Source organism: Dreissena polymorpha, chromosome 3 (genome assembly GCF_020536995.1).
Source record: "Dreissena polymorpha isolate Duluth1 chromosome 3, UMN_Dpol_1.0, whole genome shotgun sequence".
In the NCBI taxonomy this organism is placed as follows: domain Eukaryota; kingdom Metazoa; phylum Mollusca; class Bivalvia; order Myida; family Dreissenidae; genus Dreissena; species Dreissena polymorpha.
In genome coordinates this window covers 134560870-134575549 of record NC_068357.1, presented here as the reverse complement: position 1 = coordinate 134575549, position 14680 = coordinate 134560870, and the positions used below count along the sequence as shown (strand labels likewise).

The window sequence follows — 14680 nt, the reverse complement described above, 5'->3', positions numbered from 1 at the left end:
TCTAAGCGATGATTGTTTATTAAGAATTGTAGTATTAAAATTCAAATATTGTTTTCATTTTGTTACGCTTAATGTCATTTTGTGGTGGGGATAGGTGATGAGATACAAACTTGAGAGATTGTAATATCTTGAGAGGTTGTAATATCCTGTGATTTTGTAATATCCGACCATTTGACATGTTTTGCAAGGTATCATTGTTGAATAACACAGGGAATCATGCATTTCCAGTTGCTGACTGAAGTGCTGATGTGAACGCACAAAAAGAATAAATACTTGTTTTAATATTTAAACACTATAATACACTTAAATGCTTGAATCCTTTCTGTACATTTTACTAAGTTAAAATTTGAAGAAAATCATCAAAATTGTAAATAAAGTTCTTATATTATTTTTAAGGCAGTGAATTATCTGTTAAAGAAGTAGATGACCCCTGTAAAAGACCATTGTCAAAATTAAAAAGTGACTTATCATTTCCTGATTTAAATGTGAACTTTTGTACCTGATAAGTCATCCGTACATGCATCTGCATTTCATGGAACTATTATGTACATTTCATAGAACATTTCTTTACATTTCAGACGCTTCGTACTATTCAAGAAGGAAGATTCAGCGCTGATTCTGTCTGACAATGTTCCTGGGGTCTCAATAATCAAACCTCTGATGGGAATCGACCCACTGTTGGAAATCAACCTAGAAAGCCATTTCACCATTAATTATCCAAAGGTAAATACTCACCTGAATTATAAGGTGTCTTGTATGGTTTTCCCATCTCATATTGCTTTCCTTTTATGACTTTTTCATTAAGGCTAACTGTTAAGGTAGATCTCATCTTAAGTTTCCTTTTCAAACAGTTTAATTGCTACTTGCTTTGATGTAAATCTTCTTATCTGAGAAAGGCTTAAGGTTCCCACTATAAATTATTGTTTATTTGACAGATTTTACCCAGATATAAACAATTTTTATGTGGTTTATTGAGACCTGCAGAAAACTGAAAAAGACATATGTAAAATGTAACTTTTCTTAAAATGGAATGTGGACACTTTCCTCAAACACTTAACACCTTTTCTTCCACATATACTTTTTACTTAAACAACCCCACTAATTTTCACTATTTTGACATTTATCGGTTTAACAGTTTTATTCCTCTCAGACTATTGGTTACTAGTTCCTCCCAAATTTCTCTCATTTCTGAAGTTTGTGGCACATGTTTCTCACACAGTTTTTTTCCTCTCAGACTATTGACCATTCTTTCCTTACACATTTCTCACACATTTCGTAAACATGTGTCAAATAATCTTCACACAGTTTTTCATCATCTGCTATACAAACACTCCTTGCACAGTTTTACTGTCAATGCTGGCAATCACCTCAGCCTTAATTTTCTTTAGTCTATTTTTAGCTCGGCTGTTTTCGGAGAAAACCCGAGGTATTGTCATAGCCAGCTCGTCGTCCGCCGTCCGCTGAAGGCGTCGTGCTAAAACCTTAACATTGGCTCTAAAATCAAAGTACTTCCACCTACAACTTTGAAACTTCATATGTAGATGCACCTTGATGAGTTCTACACGCCACACCCATTTTTGGGTCACTAGGTCAAAGGCCAAAGTCAATGTGACCTCTAATATAAAACTTAAACATAGGCTCTAAAGTCAAAGTGCTTCCACCTACAACTTTGAAACTTCATATGTAGATTCACCTTGATGAGTTCTACACGCCACACCCATTTTTGGTTCACTAGGTTAAAGGCCAAGGTCACTGTGACCTCTAATATAAAACTTTAACATAGGCTCTAAAATCAAAGTGCTTCCACCTACAACTTTGAAACTTCATATGTAGATGCACCTTGATGAGTTCTACATGCCACACCCATTTTTGAGTCACTAGGTCAAAGGTCAAGGTCACTGTGACCTTTAAATTTTTTTTTTTAATCTGACAAGGTTTCGCAGCCGAGCGTGGCACCCGTTATGCGGTGCTCTTGTTCTATTCAATGTTGAAATTCTTCATAATTCCTAATTTAGTCTATTATGGAGTAAGTATGAAAGCATTGCCAAATATAATGCTGATTTGGAAAAGTAAGCCTATAGTACATACCAGAACAGTGTAGTTCCACCTTTGCCTCTGCATCTATGTACTCTGATGAGGGGTCTTCATGCCCAATTAGAGGACAAAACCATGCATTGAATTTTGAGCAGCTGACCAGACTGTACAAATGTGCAAGCTGTTCTGGATCTTAACTGACCCCACATGGCATAATATCCCTTTTTGCACGATGTGGCTCATCTCTGACCTTGTGTTTGCCGTCCCTCCCAGTATGAGCTGCTGTGCTGTGTCCAGGACGATCAGGATGCTGCCATCAACCTTGTCAACAAGATGATGGAACGATACCCAAAAGTGGACTGTAAACTGTTTATAGGTACGTGACAGCTTGTTAAAGTCCAGCAGCTTTCGGAGGTTTTCAGTGGCGTTATATCAGTTAGACTTGTTAACAAATTATTTATTTAGACCCCAAATAAAAAGTTAATGTTGCACGTTTTCCAAAAATGTTCTGTGAATATTTGCCTCATAATTTTTGGTGCTTAAAGTTTAAAAAATATCATTGGAAAAAAATAACCTATTTCAGTGTTTTAAATAAAAATATATGTTTGTTTAACCTTTCTTTTGATTCAAATTCAATGAATGGTTGATTGAAAATCTTTCATTGTTTTATAGTTTACACAAAAATATTACCTGACCTGATTGTGAATTTTTAAATGTTTTCATATCAGGTGGTAAGGATGGAATTATCAACCCAATGGTGCACAACATGGCGCCAGCATACGACAAAGCTCAGTACGAATATGTGTGGATTAGCACCAGCAGAATTAAAGGTACAATCCCCCTTTCCCTACCAAAATGAAAAACAAAAGTCATAGAGTCGAAATGAGAAGCACTTTAAAACGCTGACATATTTGCACATTCTTAAATTTGTGCAAAGGCAGTATTGAACACAAATGTGTATGGATGGGGATTTGTCATAAAATTATCTGTATGGCTGTTCTCCCTAAAGGTCTCATCACAAGTAGAGCATTTGTCAGTAACTTGCATACGTATGCATGTTTACAGATGAAAAACTTTCAGCTGATTAGCTCGCTTCAGAAAATTATGTAAAGATTAATTGTTTGCTATGATAGGACTGAAATACCACTTGACAATGCAAATACATTTATATTTTGTAGCATATTTCTTACTTTTGTAAGAAAGTTAAGCATCTATTTAGGACCAACATTTTTGTTTTTTAATGACATCATGGGCATTTGGCAGTAAAGCATCATTAAGCAAATATATCACTGAATGTAGGCGTTTTACATTTGTTATCAAGAATAGATAGTAACAAGGAATCTTCTAACAAGAAGAACAAAACAGGCTTAGAGTTATCACGATATTGCAACGGGAATGAAGTTAAAACCTATATTGATGTAAATACAAGATATATTTTAATAGGAACAATGTTCTTTGAATTCAAACAAACATCCTAACCCATATAATCTTTATTTTTTTAGGAAGTACAGACATCATAGTGGACATGGTGTGTAAACTGCAGAAACCCAATGTAGCTCTGTGCCATCAGATGCCTTTTACAACAGATCAAAAAGGATTCGCTCAATCTTTAGAAAAGGTATTGAAAAAGGCTCAATGCTTAAATGTGATAATTGAGGGCTCAGTGTGTAAGTGATGTATCTCATGTAGAAATGTTTGGAGGATACAGCTGAGTGATCAGAAATTGCGAATAACTTGATACATCCTATTCTACCGTTAAAGACTATTTGGGTCATGATTAAGCCCTCAAGTAGCATATTAGATCTGCTATGCACAAATTCTTATAAACCAAAATGGAAACTAAAGTACTAAATCTTATATAACAGTCATTGGATATTTTTATAATGCTACTACTTATACACTCAGGGCCCTCAATCCATTTTAGGGGAAGCAGGTCGCTATCAGGGGGAATTTTCGCGGCGTTTCCCTTTTTGGGGGATTTTTAACTTACTCTCTAATTATTACATTTGTACATGTTTACACTATGTTCATTGCTTATTTCATTATTTCATAATTTAGTATGTTTGACAAGATTAATTAAAATAGAATTGAGATATAATAATCATGAGACACCTATCTATAAAAAAACAAAAAAAAATGTTGTGTTTTTTTGTTGTTTTTTTTTTGGGGGGGGGGGGGGGGATTTTCCCCCAAAAAGGGGAAAAAAGTATACTTTTCAGGGGAGGGGGGTGGGTGGGTGGGGGGGGAATGCGGCTGAATTTCGGCCGTGGATTTGACAGATTGAGGGCCCTGACACTTATTTTTGTGGTGTGTCCAAGCGCTTCGTTTGTTCTGTAAAACAATATGTGCAGCGCTGTGCCAAAACCAGGCTTAATGCAGTTGGCACAGAGTAATCTTGGACTAAAGTTGTTAAATAGACTTGATGTTCCTTTACAAAGACTTTCTGTATAATAATCATTCCATAAAAGCGAAATATTTATGCACATAAATTGAGCCAAGTTGTCCTACATCGCATATCAAATTATAGTGCATGCCTTGAAATTTACCATTCTGCTGGTGAGCATTATATCAAAGAATGTATACTGAACACATTTGAACCACCCATTTTGATATAACAGACTTATAAAGCTTGATATATTTCTGTTCTAGACATATTTTGGCGGTGCGTTTGCGCGCTACTACCTGGCTTTCAACATATTAGGGTTGTGTTGCTGCACAGGCATGTCCTACATGTTCAAGAAGTCGCTCTTGGACGATCTGAACGGCCTCAACTGGTATGGCAAATACCTCGCAGAAGATTTCTACCTGACCCATGCGCTCCATGAAAAGTAAGCCAGCGTTTCAAACTTCAAACTGTGGTATCTTTTATCTCAGCAGGGATGGAAATTAGCATGAGCTTACTAGGCAAAGGCCCCTTAAATGTGTGGAGGACCCAGGCCCCTTAAATGTGTGGAGGGCCCAGGTCCCTTAAATGTCTTGAGGGCCCAGGCCCCTTAAATGTGTGGAGAACCCAGGCCCCTTAAATGTGTGGAGGACCCAGGCCCCTTAAATGTGTGGAGGACCCAGGCCCCTTAAATGTGTGGAGGACCCAGGCCCCTTAAATGTGTGGAGGACCCAGGCCCCTTAAATGTGTGGAGAACCCAGGCCCCTTAAATGTGTGGAGGACTCAGGCCCCTTAAATGTGTGGAAGACCCAGGCCCCTTAAATGTGTGGAGGACCCAGGCCCCTTAAATGTGTGGAGGACCCAGGCCCCTTAAATGTGTGGAGGACCCAGGCCCCTTGAATGTGTGGAGGACCCAAGCCCCTTAAATGTGTGGAGGACCCAGGCCCCTTAAATGTGTGGAGGACCCATAGCTTTGCTGAGAAAAGCTATTTTTTATTTTAAAGTTTCAATAGAACAAGGATGGGCAACCATGGACATAAAATTTATTTAAAAACACAACTGAAAATCTATGTTTAATAAATTATGCATTTGGTAACAATTCCTTTCGCACTAAAAATAGTTGCTTACAATTTTTGCTTAATCTATAAATCCTGGAACACATTTGTATGATAAATATTGTTACCTGGATTTAAGACTACTTGATTAGTCAGCTAAGCTCCATTTGTAATACAGTTGATGTAACAGTTTGTCAGCTAGGAGTATTGGGTTTTTGTCCTTACTAGCGTGAACAGGTAAGTTGAGGACTTGTGTGGTTGTTGAATAATGTTTCTCATTGCACTGTTTAATGTTTAGGTATTGATCACTGCCTTCAGGTCACTGAACCAGGTATTTCTTGGTTACTTTTAATTATGAGGCTATAGCTAATATAGGTTAATAGCTGAGAGAAGCCTGTTGATTTACCCAAAGAAAGTTAAGAGTTATGTTTAAGAAAATTAGAACTGATAGTAATATTGTGAAAATGACATTTTTCAGATAATCAGTTAAAATTGTGTGGTTAAAAGTTATTAAAAAGGTCGTCTATTTACTATTCTGCTCACACAGCTACTGAGCTAGCATTACGAATAAAAATTAATAATTTAAAACGTCAAAATTAAACAGCAATTGTACAAAGGGTTTTAATATGACAGTTTTAGCCCTATATTTCTTTTTGGTAAAATATATCAGTATTATATTACCATTTTGAAATTATTGTATCTTTCTGATTCTGTATTATGTATCAGATAACCCATCATATGTGTCTTGTTCTGATAAAACTGGGTTTAATTCATGTGCGTAAAGTGTCGTCCCAGATTAGCCTGTGCAGTCCGCACAGGCTAATCAGGGACGACACATTCCGCTTTAATGGTATTTTTAGTTTCAAGGAAGTCCCTCCTTACGGAAAATCAAGTTTAGGCGGAAAGTGTCGTCCCTGATTAGCCTGTGCGGACTGCACAGGCTAATCTGGGATGACACTTTACGCACATGCATTTTGACCAGCTTTCACAGAACAAGACACATATGTCTACCAGTTAAAAATAAAATTGAGCCTTGTTATGGGTTAACAGGGAATAATGCTTTTGCGTAAAGTGTTGTAAAGGGGATTGTACTTTCCGTCTAGTTTGGATTTTTGTGAAGAAGAGATGTCCTTTAAACGTAAAATTCCATAAAAATTTCAAGTTTCATCGCTGATTAGCCCGTGTGGACTGCATAGGCTAATCTAGGGCAACACTTAATACATCTATTTACAATACACATTAAGCTCTGTTTTCCAAGACCAAGCCCCAATTTTTACTTTGATATTCAATAACATTTAAACCATGATGTTCCTTCAACTGTTCATTAGATTTTTTAAGGAGAACATTGTAAAATTGCTATGGTTTCAGGGGTCATCGCCTTGTGCTGTCTGCGTACCCAGCTCAACAGAACCTTGCTTCCACTGCTGTGTCAGGCTACAAGGACCGAATGGTCAGGTATGTATAAGCTAGATGGAGAGACCTAATTCCAGGTGATTGTAGCTTGGATCTTATTGCGTGCATGTCTATTGCTGGAGCCTATAGGGACATTAAAAGCAATACCAGATCTTGTAGCTTGCAGTTTTCATTTGCCTGAACCTAAATTCATAAGGCAGAAATAACACAACTTTTTCCTGTAGACTGATATCCTGCAAACTTATTTTTTTGCAAACAATTAGTTGTTGGACTGGCTAGAAGGTATAGTTTTAGACTGGTATTCACCTAGCATGTTCACAAAATCTTGACTTCTGTGACAATTAAAGGAATATTTCAAATGAAAATTTCAATAAGAACTTTTATGTGTCCTGCTTACTGAAGGATAAAATAATAATAATTTTAGCAACTTGTACTATTTATAAAAAGTCCTGGACTAGGTAACGTCAGAGACTTGAAGAATTCGGATAATGTAAGGATGGTTTCCCCCTAATGAGCTTTATGAATGTGGGCCCGTGATTACAAACATAAGGGCCGCGAGTTCCATTCTCAGCCTGCCCACATAATTAGTGTGACAGGTCATGAAATACTGCCTTTTAGATAGTTGTCAGTTACTGGCATAAGTATGTGCATTAAGTACTCGTAAACCAGCTATCGCAATAAAGTGTGAGTGGGACATTAGTGATATACTATTGAATATGGCAAAAAAATCCAAATACTCAACCAAAAAATAGAAATCCACTAGAGTTGTTGCCCTTGTATTAGCTTGTGTCGCTTGTAACTCAAAGAAGTATACATGGTAGAGTTATTAAACCTGATTTATTGATCAACCTGTGATTGTTTGTGTTTAAGGTGGCTACGACTGCGTCTCAACATGATGCCGTTAGTGAGCGGATTTCTTGAGCCTATGACAGAGTGCATTCCCCTGGGCCTGTTTGCTGCCTGGTCTCTCCACCACTTCCTGGGAATCAATCCCTACATCTTCTTTGGGGGTCATGTCGTGTCATGGCTCCTGTCGGACTATATTCTCCTGAGGCTATGCCAGGTGAGTTTCTGAGTGATTTGCTTTTTTGCTTATATGCAAAGTTTTTTTTAAAATCCTTTTCTGCAGAATTAAGCTTGCTCAGTCAATTTTGTGTGTGTGACTTTTATACAGGTCAAATAAAGAAAAGTTTACCTAAGCAATTTTTCTTAAGCCATTGAGGCAAATCTGCAAAGCTGTGGCAATAAGCTTATTTAGAAAATGGCAGAATGTTCTTGTTAAACATGAAAGTTTGTAGTTCTTCTGTCTGTATATAGTAGTATTAATCTTATGTTGAGATTTGGGACATTGACACAATCATGTCTCAAAAGATTTTGTTCTTCTGACCATACTTTTCTTAAATAACTGAAATGCATTCCTTATCAATTCCTACATATTTTTTCAGTAAACATACATTTCCAATGCGTTTCAGTTCTAAATGTCTCGGAGTTTGGAAAAGATGTATATACAAAATTTAGAATGTTTGTTTTCCTCTTTTTCAGAATGGGGAGTTGCAGTTCTCCAAGTTACAATACTCAGTTGCGTGGATTCTTCGGGAAATTTTAGCCGTGGTTGTGTTCTTTGAGGCTCTCCTGTCCCCTAGGACAATTAAGTGGGGAAAGCGAACCTACAAACTGTCCTTGGGCGGTCATACAGAAATCTTAACCGATAAAGGGAAAGTGAAATTGTAGCACCAAATAAATCAATTAGCCATTTTTACATACTTATTCATTCATTACAGCAACTTAAAGCGACCTTGCAATTATGTCAGTATATTTACATATCTCTATTTCTGCTGCACAAATATTTTGCATACTGGTAAAAATATTTTTATATATTTTTTTATGTATTTGTTAATTTATATCATTATGATGAATTTAATTGACTACTTAAAAAAGACTTACAAAAGGAGTCTTGATTTTCTCAAAGGCACAAATTGATTGAAGAGCTAAATTTTTTAAGTAGGGTTGAAATAACATTAGTAATTATTGTCTCTTTGTCTTACAAAACATAAACATGAAGTCTTTTATTGTATTGAAAACAATAATTATCATGTTATTATTTATCATGTTATTATGTTGGAAAGAAATTACGGTAATTACCGTAACCTTTTTGAAGGTGGAAAATATTTAGAATGTTGTGTAAATGTTGTAAGTGTGTCATTATTTACAAATTCGGCTTGAGTAATGTGGTCATTGCATTACAAATATCTTACTGTGTAAGAAACATCACTGCTTGAAAACATTCCTAAAGTAACTGTTGAGTTGTTATTAATATTGTTGTGAAATTATTGTATATAGTATATGGAAATGTATTGTTCTACTCTGGTTATTGTATTTGCATGGGTACAAATGAAAGATGTCTGGGAAATTCACATTGCCGAATAATTATGATAAATATTGAATTCCAATTCACAGAAATTCATTGAATATTTTTGTAGTAGTTTTAAGTAGAAGTAAATAGATATTAACAATTTAAACTGTATATTGTTTTGTTATGGTAATTGAGAAAAAGCAGTTTTAAGTATGTGTTCAAACATTTTGATGAATCTTTTAAAATTGAAAATAAAAATGGAAGTATTTCCATCTTGATAAGCCCGTTTGGTAATTATCTGGAAATTAACACAACATGTTTCTGGGAGAAGTAATCAGCCAGTCAGGTATTCTTTTATTCTAGTTTTATTGTCATCTATCAACATGGTTTTGCAAACAAAGTATTATATTGCTCTCTGTAGGAGTGATTCCTTTTCTTTCATATTTCCAAAGCTTGCTTTGTTGAACATTTTAAACATCTATTTAGCTTATGGCCATGGATGAAAGTCTATATGAGTTGTGTTCTGAGAAAACAGGACTTAATGCATGTGCGTAAAGTGTCATCCCAGTTAAGGCAGAAAGTGTCGTCCTTGAGTAGCCTGTGTGGACTGCACAGGCTAATCAGGGACAACACTGGATTTTCGTGTAGAAGAGACTTCCTTTAAAGGAAAAATACCATAAAAGTGGAAAGTGTCGTCAATGATTAGAACAGGCTAATCTGGGATGACACTACGCACATGTATTAAGCCCAGTTTTCTCAGAACGCGGCTGATATGAACATACAAGTACATTCATGCTAATTATAAGATGATTTGAATCTCTTTTTAATGATATTTTAAGTTATTGTATATGTGAGTGCCTGTACAGTAAGGCTGTAACAAGTGTTTGGTTTCAATTCACAACTTAGAGATGGCATGAACAGTAATGGTTGGTTGGGTCAGTGGAAGCAAACAGCTTGTCATTTGAAGCTTTATCTGGTTTTAAGGGTAATTATTATGACAAATATGCCATATCATACAGTTGTCTCAAAAAGTTTGCCTATTGGAAGTATTTTATGGTGATTAAAAGAAAGAAACATTAGCTTAAATTAAACATGTTGACGTTTGAACAGGTTTGACTGAAGTCATCTGTATGCTTAAGTTTATCTTTAAAATCTACTTAAAATTAACTTGTCAATTTTTCAAAGTTGAAAAACTACAGTTTCAGGTCGATTTGGCATTTACTTAAAAGATTATGTGTTTTGAATACAAAATAATCTTTATTTCACATGGGCATTCAGCTTTGCCTGGACACAAACTCTTGAACTATGTAGAAAAGCAAAAATAAGCCAGCGCAGGTTGGTCTATAGCTACACTGGCCCCCAAAGGCATAAGATCCATTTTTGCAGGATGCAGCTTTTAGTGTGGAGCATACAATTTACTTGCATATATCAGAGCATAATATGTATACTTATTGTAATATTTGTATGTTATTTAAAAGATTTGGTTGTACTGTATTTATTAAATGTGTTTAAATGTAGATTATATATTTTATAGGTTGATGGACAGTTAAATATTATTAACAGTGCACAAATCAGTTCTGCATGTGAATGTATCGTGTTAAACAAAGAATTTAATATATTCTGGAAAGAAGTGCAATGTTTGGTATCATTGTTTATGTATTTACTAGATGTTCTATGTGTTTGCAATTTTAACTTATCAAATTTGAATTAATTGCATTACAATTTGAAACATCATACTGGTCCAATAGGTTGTAAATATAAACTCTTTTTATAAAACATATTTCCATATATATTTCAAAGTTCTATTTTTATATCAGCATTACAAATTTCGTAAACATTCCAGAAGAGGGATCAAAAGTGTTTAATTAATGAGGTTGTATGGTTGTATATTTTTTGTCTGGTCATCATTTGCCAAGAAATTGAAGATATTTTCTGATTTATTGTAAGAGCAATGTTTTTGAGCGGACAGTGAAACATAGAGAAATTAATTTTGCTGTAAGATTAAGACAAATTTCACAATACAATGCTAGTTATATGGTTGCGCTATACATGGCATGATAAAAATAGTGATCATACACATTTGTGCTTAAATAACAATCTGATAGGGCTAACATGAAGTTTAGTTTGTATAACTTAAAACTTGTATCTCATCAGACATACACTGTATATAAGTTTTTTCTTTTACAATATTACGCTGTATAATAATATGTATGAAACATGTGCCTAATGCTGTTGTTTTGTATTTTTTAATGCACCCGGTAGGGTGGCATATAGCAGTTGAACTGTCCGTCAGTATGTCAGTCTGTCCGTCCGTCTAAAACTTTAATGGTCATAACTTTTTCAATATTTAACATAGCAACTTGATATTTGGCATGCATGTGCATCTCATGTAGCTGCACATTTTGAGTGGTGAAAGGTGAAGGTCAAGGTTATCCTTCAAGGTCAAATTTCTAATATAAGGCATCTGTCCGGCCGCCGGAAACTTTAACATTGGCCATAACGTTTTCGCTATTGAAGATAGCAACTTGATATTTGGCATGCATGTGTATCTCCTGGAGCTGAACATTTTGAGTGGTGAAAGGTGAAGGTCAAGGTCATCCTTCAAGATAAAATGTCAAATATTCCATTCGTCCGTTAACATTGGCCATAACTTGTTTAATATTTAACACAGCAACTTCATATTTGGCATCCATGTGTATCTCGTAGAGCTGCACATTTTGAGTGGTGAAAGGTCAAGGTCATTCTTCAAGGTCAAAGATCAAAATATAAAAAAAAATCATTTCTCCATTCAATCTCTTAATTACTTTTCGTGGAGCTGCACATTTTTAGTGGTGAATTGTCAAGGTCAAAAGTATAAAAAATACAATCCAAAGGAAGTAATAAGCTTTAAAAGGGAGATAATTTCTAAACCTGCCAAATGATATATTGAAATTTTATTTCAAAGCGACGCAATAGGGTGCATTGTGTTTCTGACAAACACATCTCTTGTATATTTGTATTTTCAAAGAACACTTTTGGTAGCAAAATCGTGAGACGGGTGAAACTTTTTGTCCATCTGAATTGTATTTTGGTGCCTTGAGTACAGAAAACATGTTATTAGTATGCATTTAAGATGTGACATTTTTCCCTGACAATCAATAACAAATGAGCTTTACAAGCAGGGTACAACAGAGCTAAATTCAGGATTAAATGTTGAAACACGTTTATTTTGACCACTTTTCCAGTGGCTCTTTTTGAGCGAGCACTTTCTGGTTTCCGGTTTACACTTTCTGCCCACACTGGATTTCATTGAGCCTTTCAGTGCTGGAACCGAATTTTGAAGGCCTTTGCAAACAGTTTGGATCCAGATGAGACGCCACGAAACGTGGCGTCTCATCAGGATCCAAACTGTTTTCTATTCTGATAGTATCCTTTGAAAAAAATCGAAGAAAATGCTAATTTTAGAAATTCAGCAGACAACATTTTAGCAGACAACAAATTTCCCAGCATGCAAAGGGTTAAGATGAGACTTCCTTAAAATATAAAATTTCATTGGAGCACAAAGTAACACCCCAGATTAGCAGGTAAATATTTAACAATAAGGTGATTCTTCAACCATTAAAGGGGCCTTTTCACGGATGTTGGCATGTTTTGAAGTTTGTTATTAAATGCTTTATATTGATAAATGTAAACATTGGATCTAAAAAGCTCCAGTAAAAAATTAAGAATAAAATTTAAAAAGGAAAAAAAAGAAGACCGCATCAGGGCTCGAACCAGTGACCCCCGGAGTCCTGGAGTAAAAACCAATTAGACCGCTCGGTCATCCTGCCAAGTATGTATGAAAGACGTATTTTATACTTTATATGTGCAATCTTCGAGTTTCACAAAATTAAACGGCAACAACAGAACTCTTCAAATTATTCAATCGTTTCGCGTTGCAACGCTTTTTAATTTTCCGGTTTTTAAATTGTCAAAAGATGCATATAATGGCTATATAAGACCATGGTAAATGTTCAGTATTACTGTTTACTCACAAATATCATAACTAAAACGAAAATTTGCGAATCTGATACGTGGGCACAGTCCATGACTGACTGGTTGCAAAAGGTCTGTTCCATTAATAATTTCATATTCAACATCTATTTGCTTCATTAGACTTTTGGACTTTCTTGAAAAAATATCAATACTGATTTAGGGCAATTGACAAATGATACCAGATTAACAGCCTTTAAACAAAGTAATGGTGAACAAGTTAAATGCACCTAAAAATAACTAAGGAAAAGCTGTATGTACAAATAAATATATTTTGTACAAACTTGTTAGTTTTGCATAATTTTTTAAAGTTAATTATGTTTATTTTATATATATGGTAAAGGGACCAAATTTTGTGAATTACAAATGTATATAGATCGTTTGATATTTATGCATTTTTTGCAAATGTGCAAACAGATGTGTGCTGTAGTTATTTTGTTACTGTTTATAATTAATGTGAGGTATTTGTGGGAAAAACCATTCACTAGTGCAGTATAACCCTTTGTATTTAGTATGTTACATCTGTAATGTGTACCTGTTTACAGTTGAATGCATTAAATTGGTAAAATATGACACCTTTTTTACCGTGTAAAAATAGTCATTTGAATTTTTGACTAAATGTTACAATACAGTTAAACATGTGAAAAAGCCATTTATTCCACTCTAAGGATAAAATGGAATTAAAGCTTTAATTCATGCTTTCATACGTTATATTTTATAAAAGCATATTAAACACCAAAAATAAGCAATGCAATTAGATTCATGTTAGTTTAATTTTTATATATCGCCCCCTACATTTTAAGAATGTGCACTAGCTTAAAATGTTACCACTATGTGTTTCGATACCAGAAAAATGAGATTAATCCAAATATATGGGGCATTTAAATTGTGTCCTTCAAAGTCATTTCTGGTTTAATTCACAATCTGAACATGTTTTCTTTTGTGAAAACTCAATTGTTCATTAAAATAAAAGCTTTGAAATAATATAAAGGGTATGACATAATGTTTATGCAAACATTGTTTCAGAAATTCTGTATTAAAATAATATGAATACATATCACTTGATCTTGTTATTTTGCTAACTGTAGTGTTTGCTTTTTTGCCCCAAAGGATTGAGAGGCATTAAGCACTTCACTTCCCCGTCCGTATGTACGTACGTACCGAAGCTTGTGATTCCATCTTTCAACTCAGTTACTTCTTGGAGCTCTTGCTTAAGAAAGGAATTTTGGCTGCGACAAAGTCCCCTGAAGCTTGTGTTTTAAACTCCTCAAACTTTCACAGCTGGATGACCTTCATAATTACGTGAATGATTTGAAAGAAAGGTATTTTATCTGCAGATAATTTTCAAAGAATTATGGTCCCTAGTTTTCTATTTTTCTTCTATAAAATATTAAAGTCCCTGAAGTTTGTGTTTTCTTTTTTTTTAACTTA

At 34.9% G+C, this 14680-nt stretch overlaps 1 protein-coding gene across 2 annotated transcripts in view; it reads left to right on the top strand.

Annotated features, from left to right (window-relative positions):
• The window catches only part of LOC127871555 (ceramide glucosyltransferase-like), a 41997-nt gene extending 30528 nt beyond the window's left edge, over positions 1 to 11469 (top strand). For both annotated transcript variants that reach the window (XM_052414600.1, XM_052414601.1), the window contains exons 4-11: positions 579 to 723; positions 2308 to 2410; positions 2763 to 2864; positions 3537 to 3652; positions 4684 to 4862; positions 6841 to 6927; positions 7756 to 7948; positions 8428 to 11469. In XM_052414600.1, coding sequence (XP_052270560.1) covers positions 579 to 723; positions 2308 to 2410; positions 2763 to 2864; positions 3537 to 3652; positions 4684 to 4862; positions 6841 to 6927; positions 7756 to 7948; positions 8428 to 8616 — 1114 coding nt within the window. In that variant the 3' untranslated portion in view covers positions 8617 to 11469. The remainder of the gene's footprint in view (positions 1 to 578; positions 724 to 2307; positions 2411 to 2762; positions 2865 to 3536; positions 3653 to 4683; positions 4863 to 6840; positions 6928 to 7755; positions 7949 to 8427) is intronic.
• The last annotated feature ends 3211 nt before the right edge of the window (positions 11470 to 14680 follow it).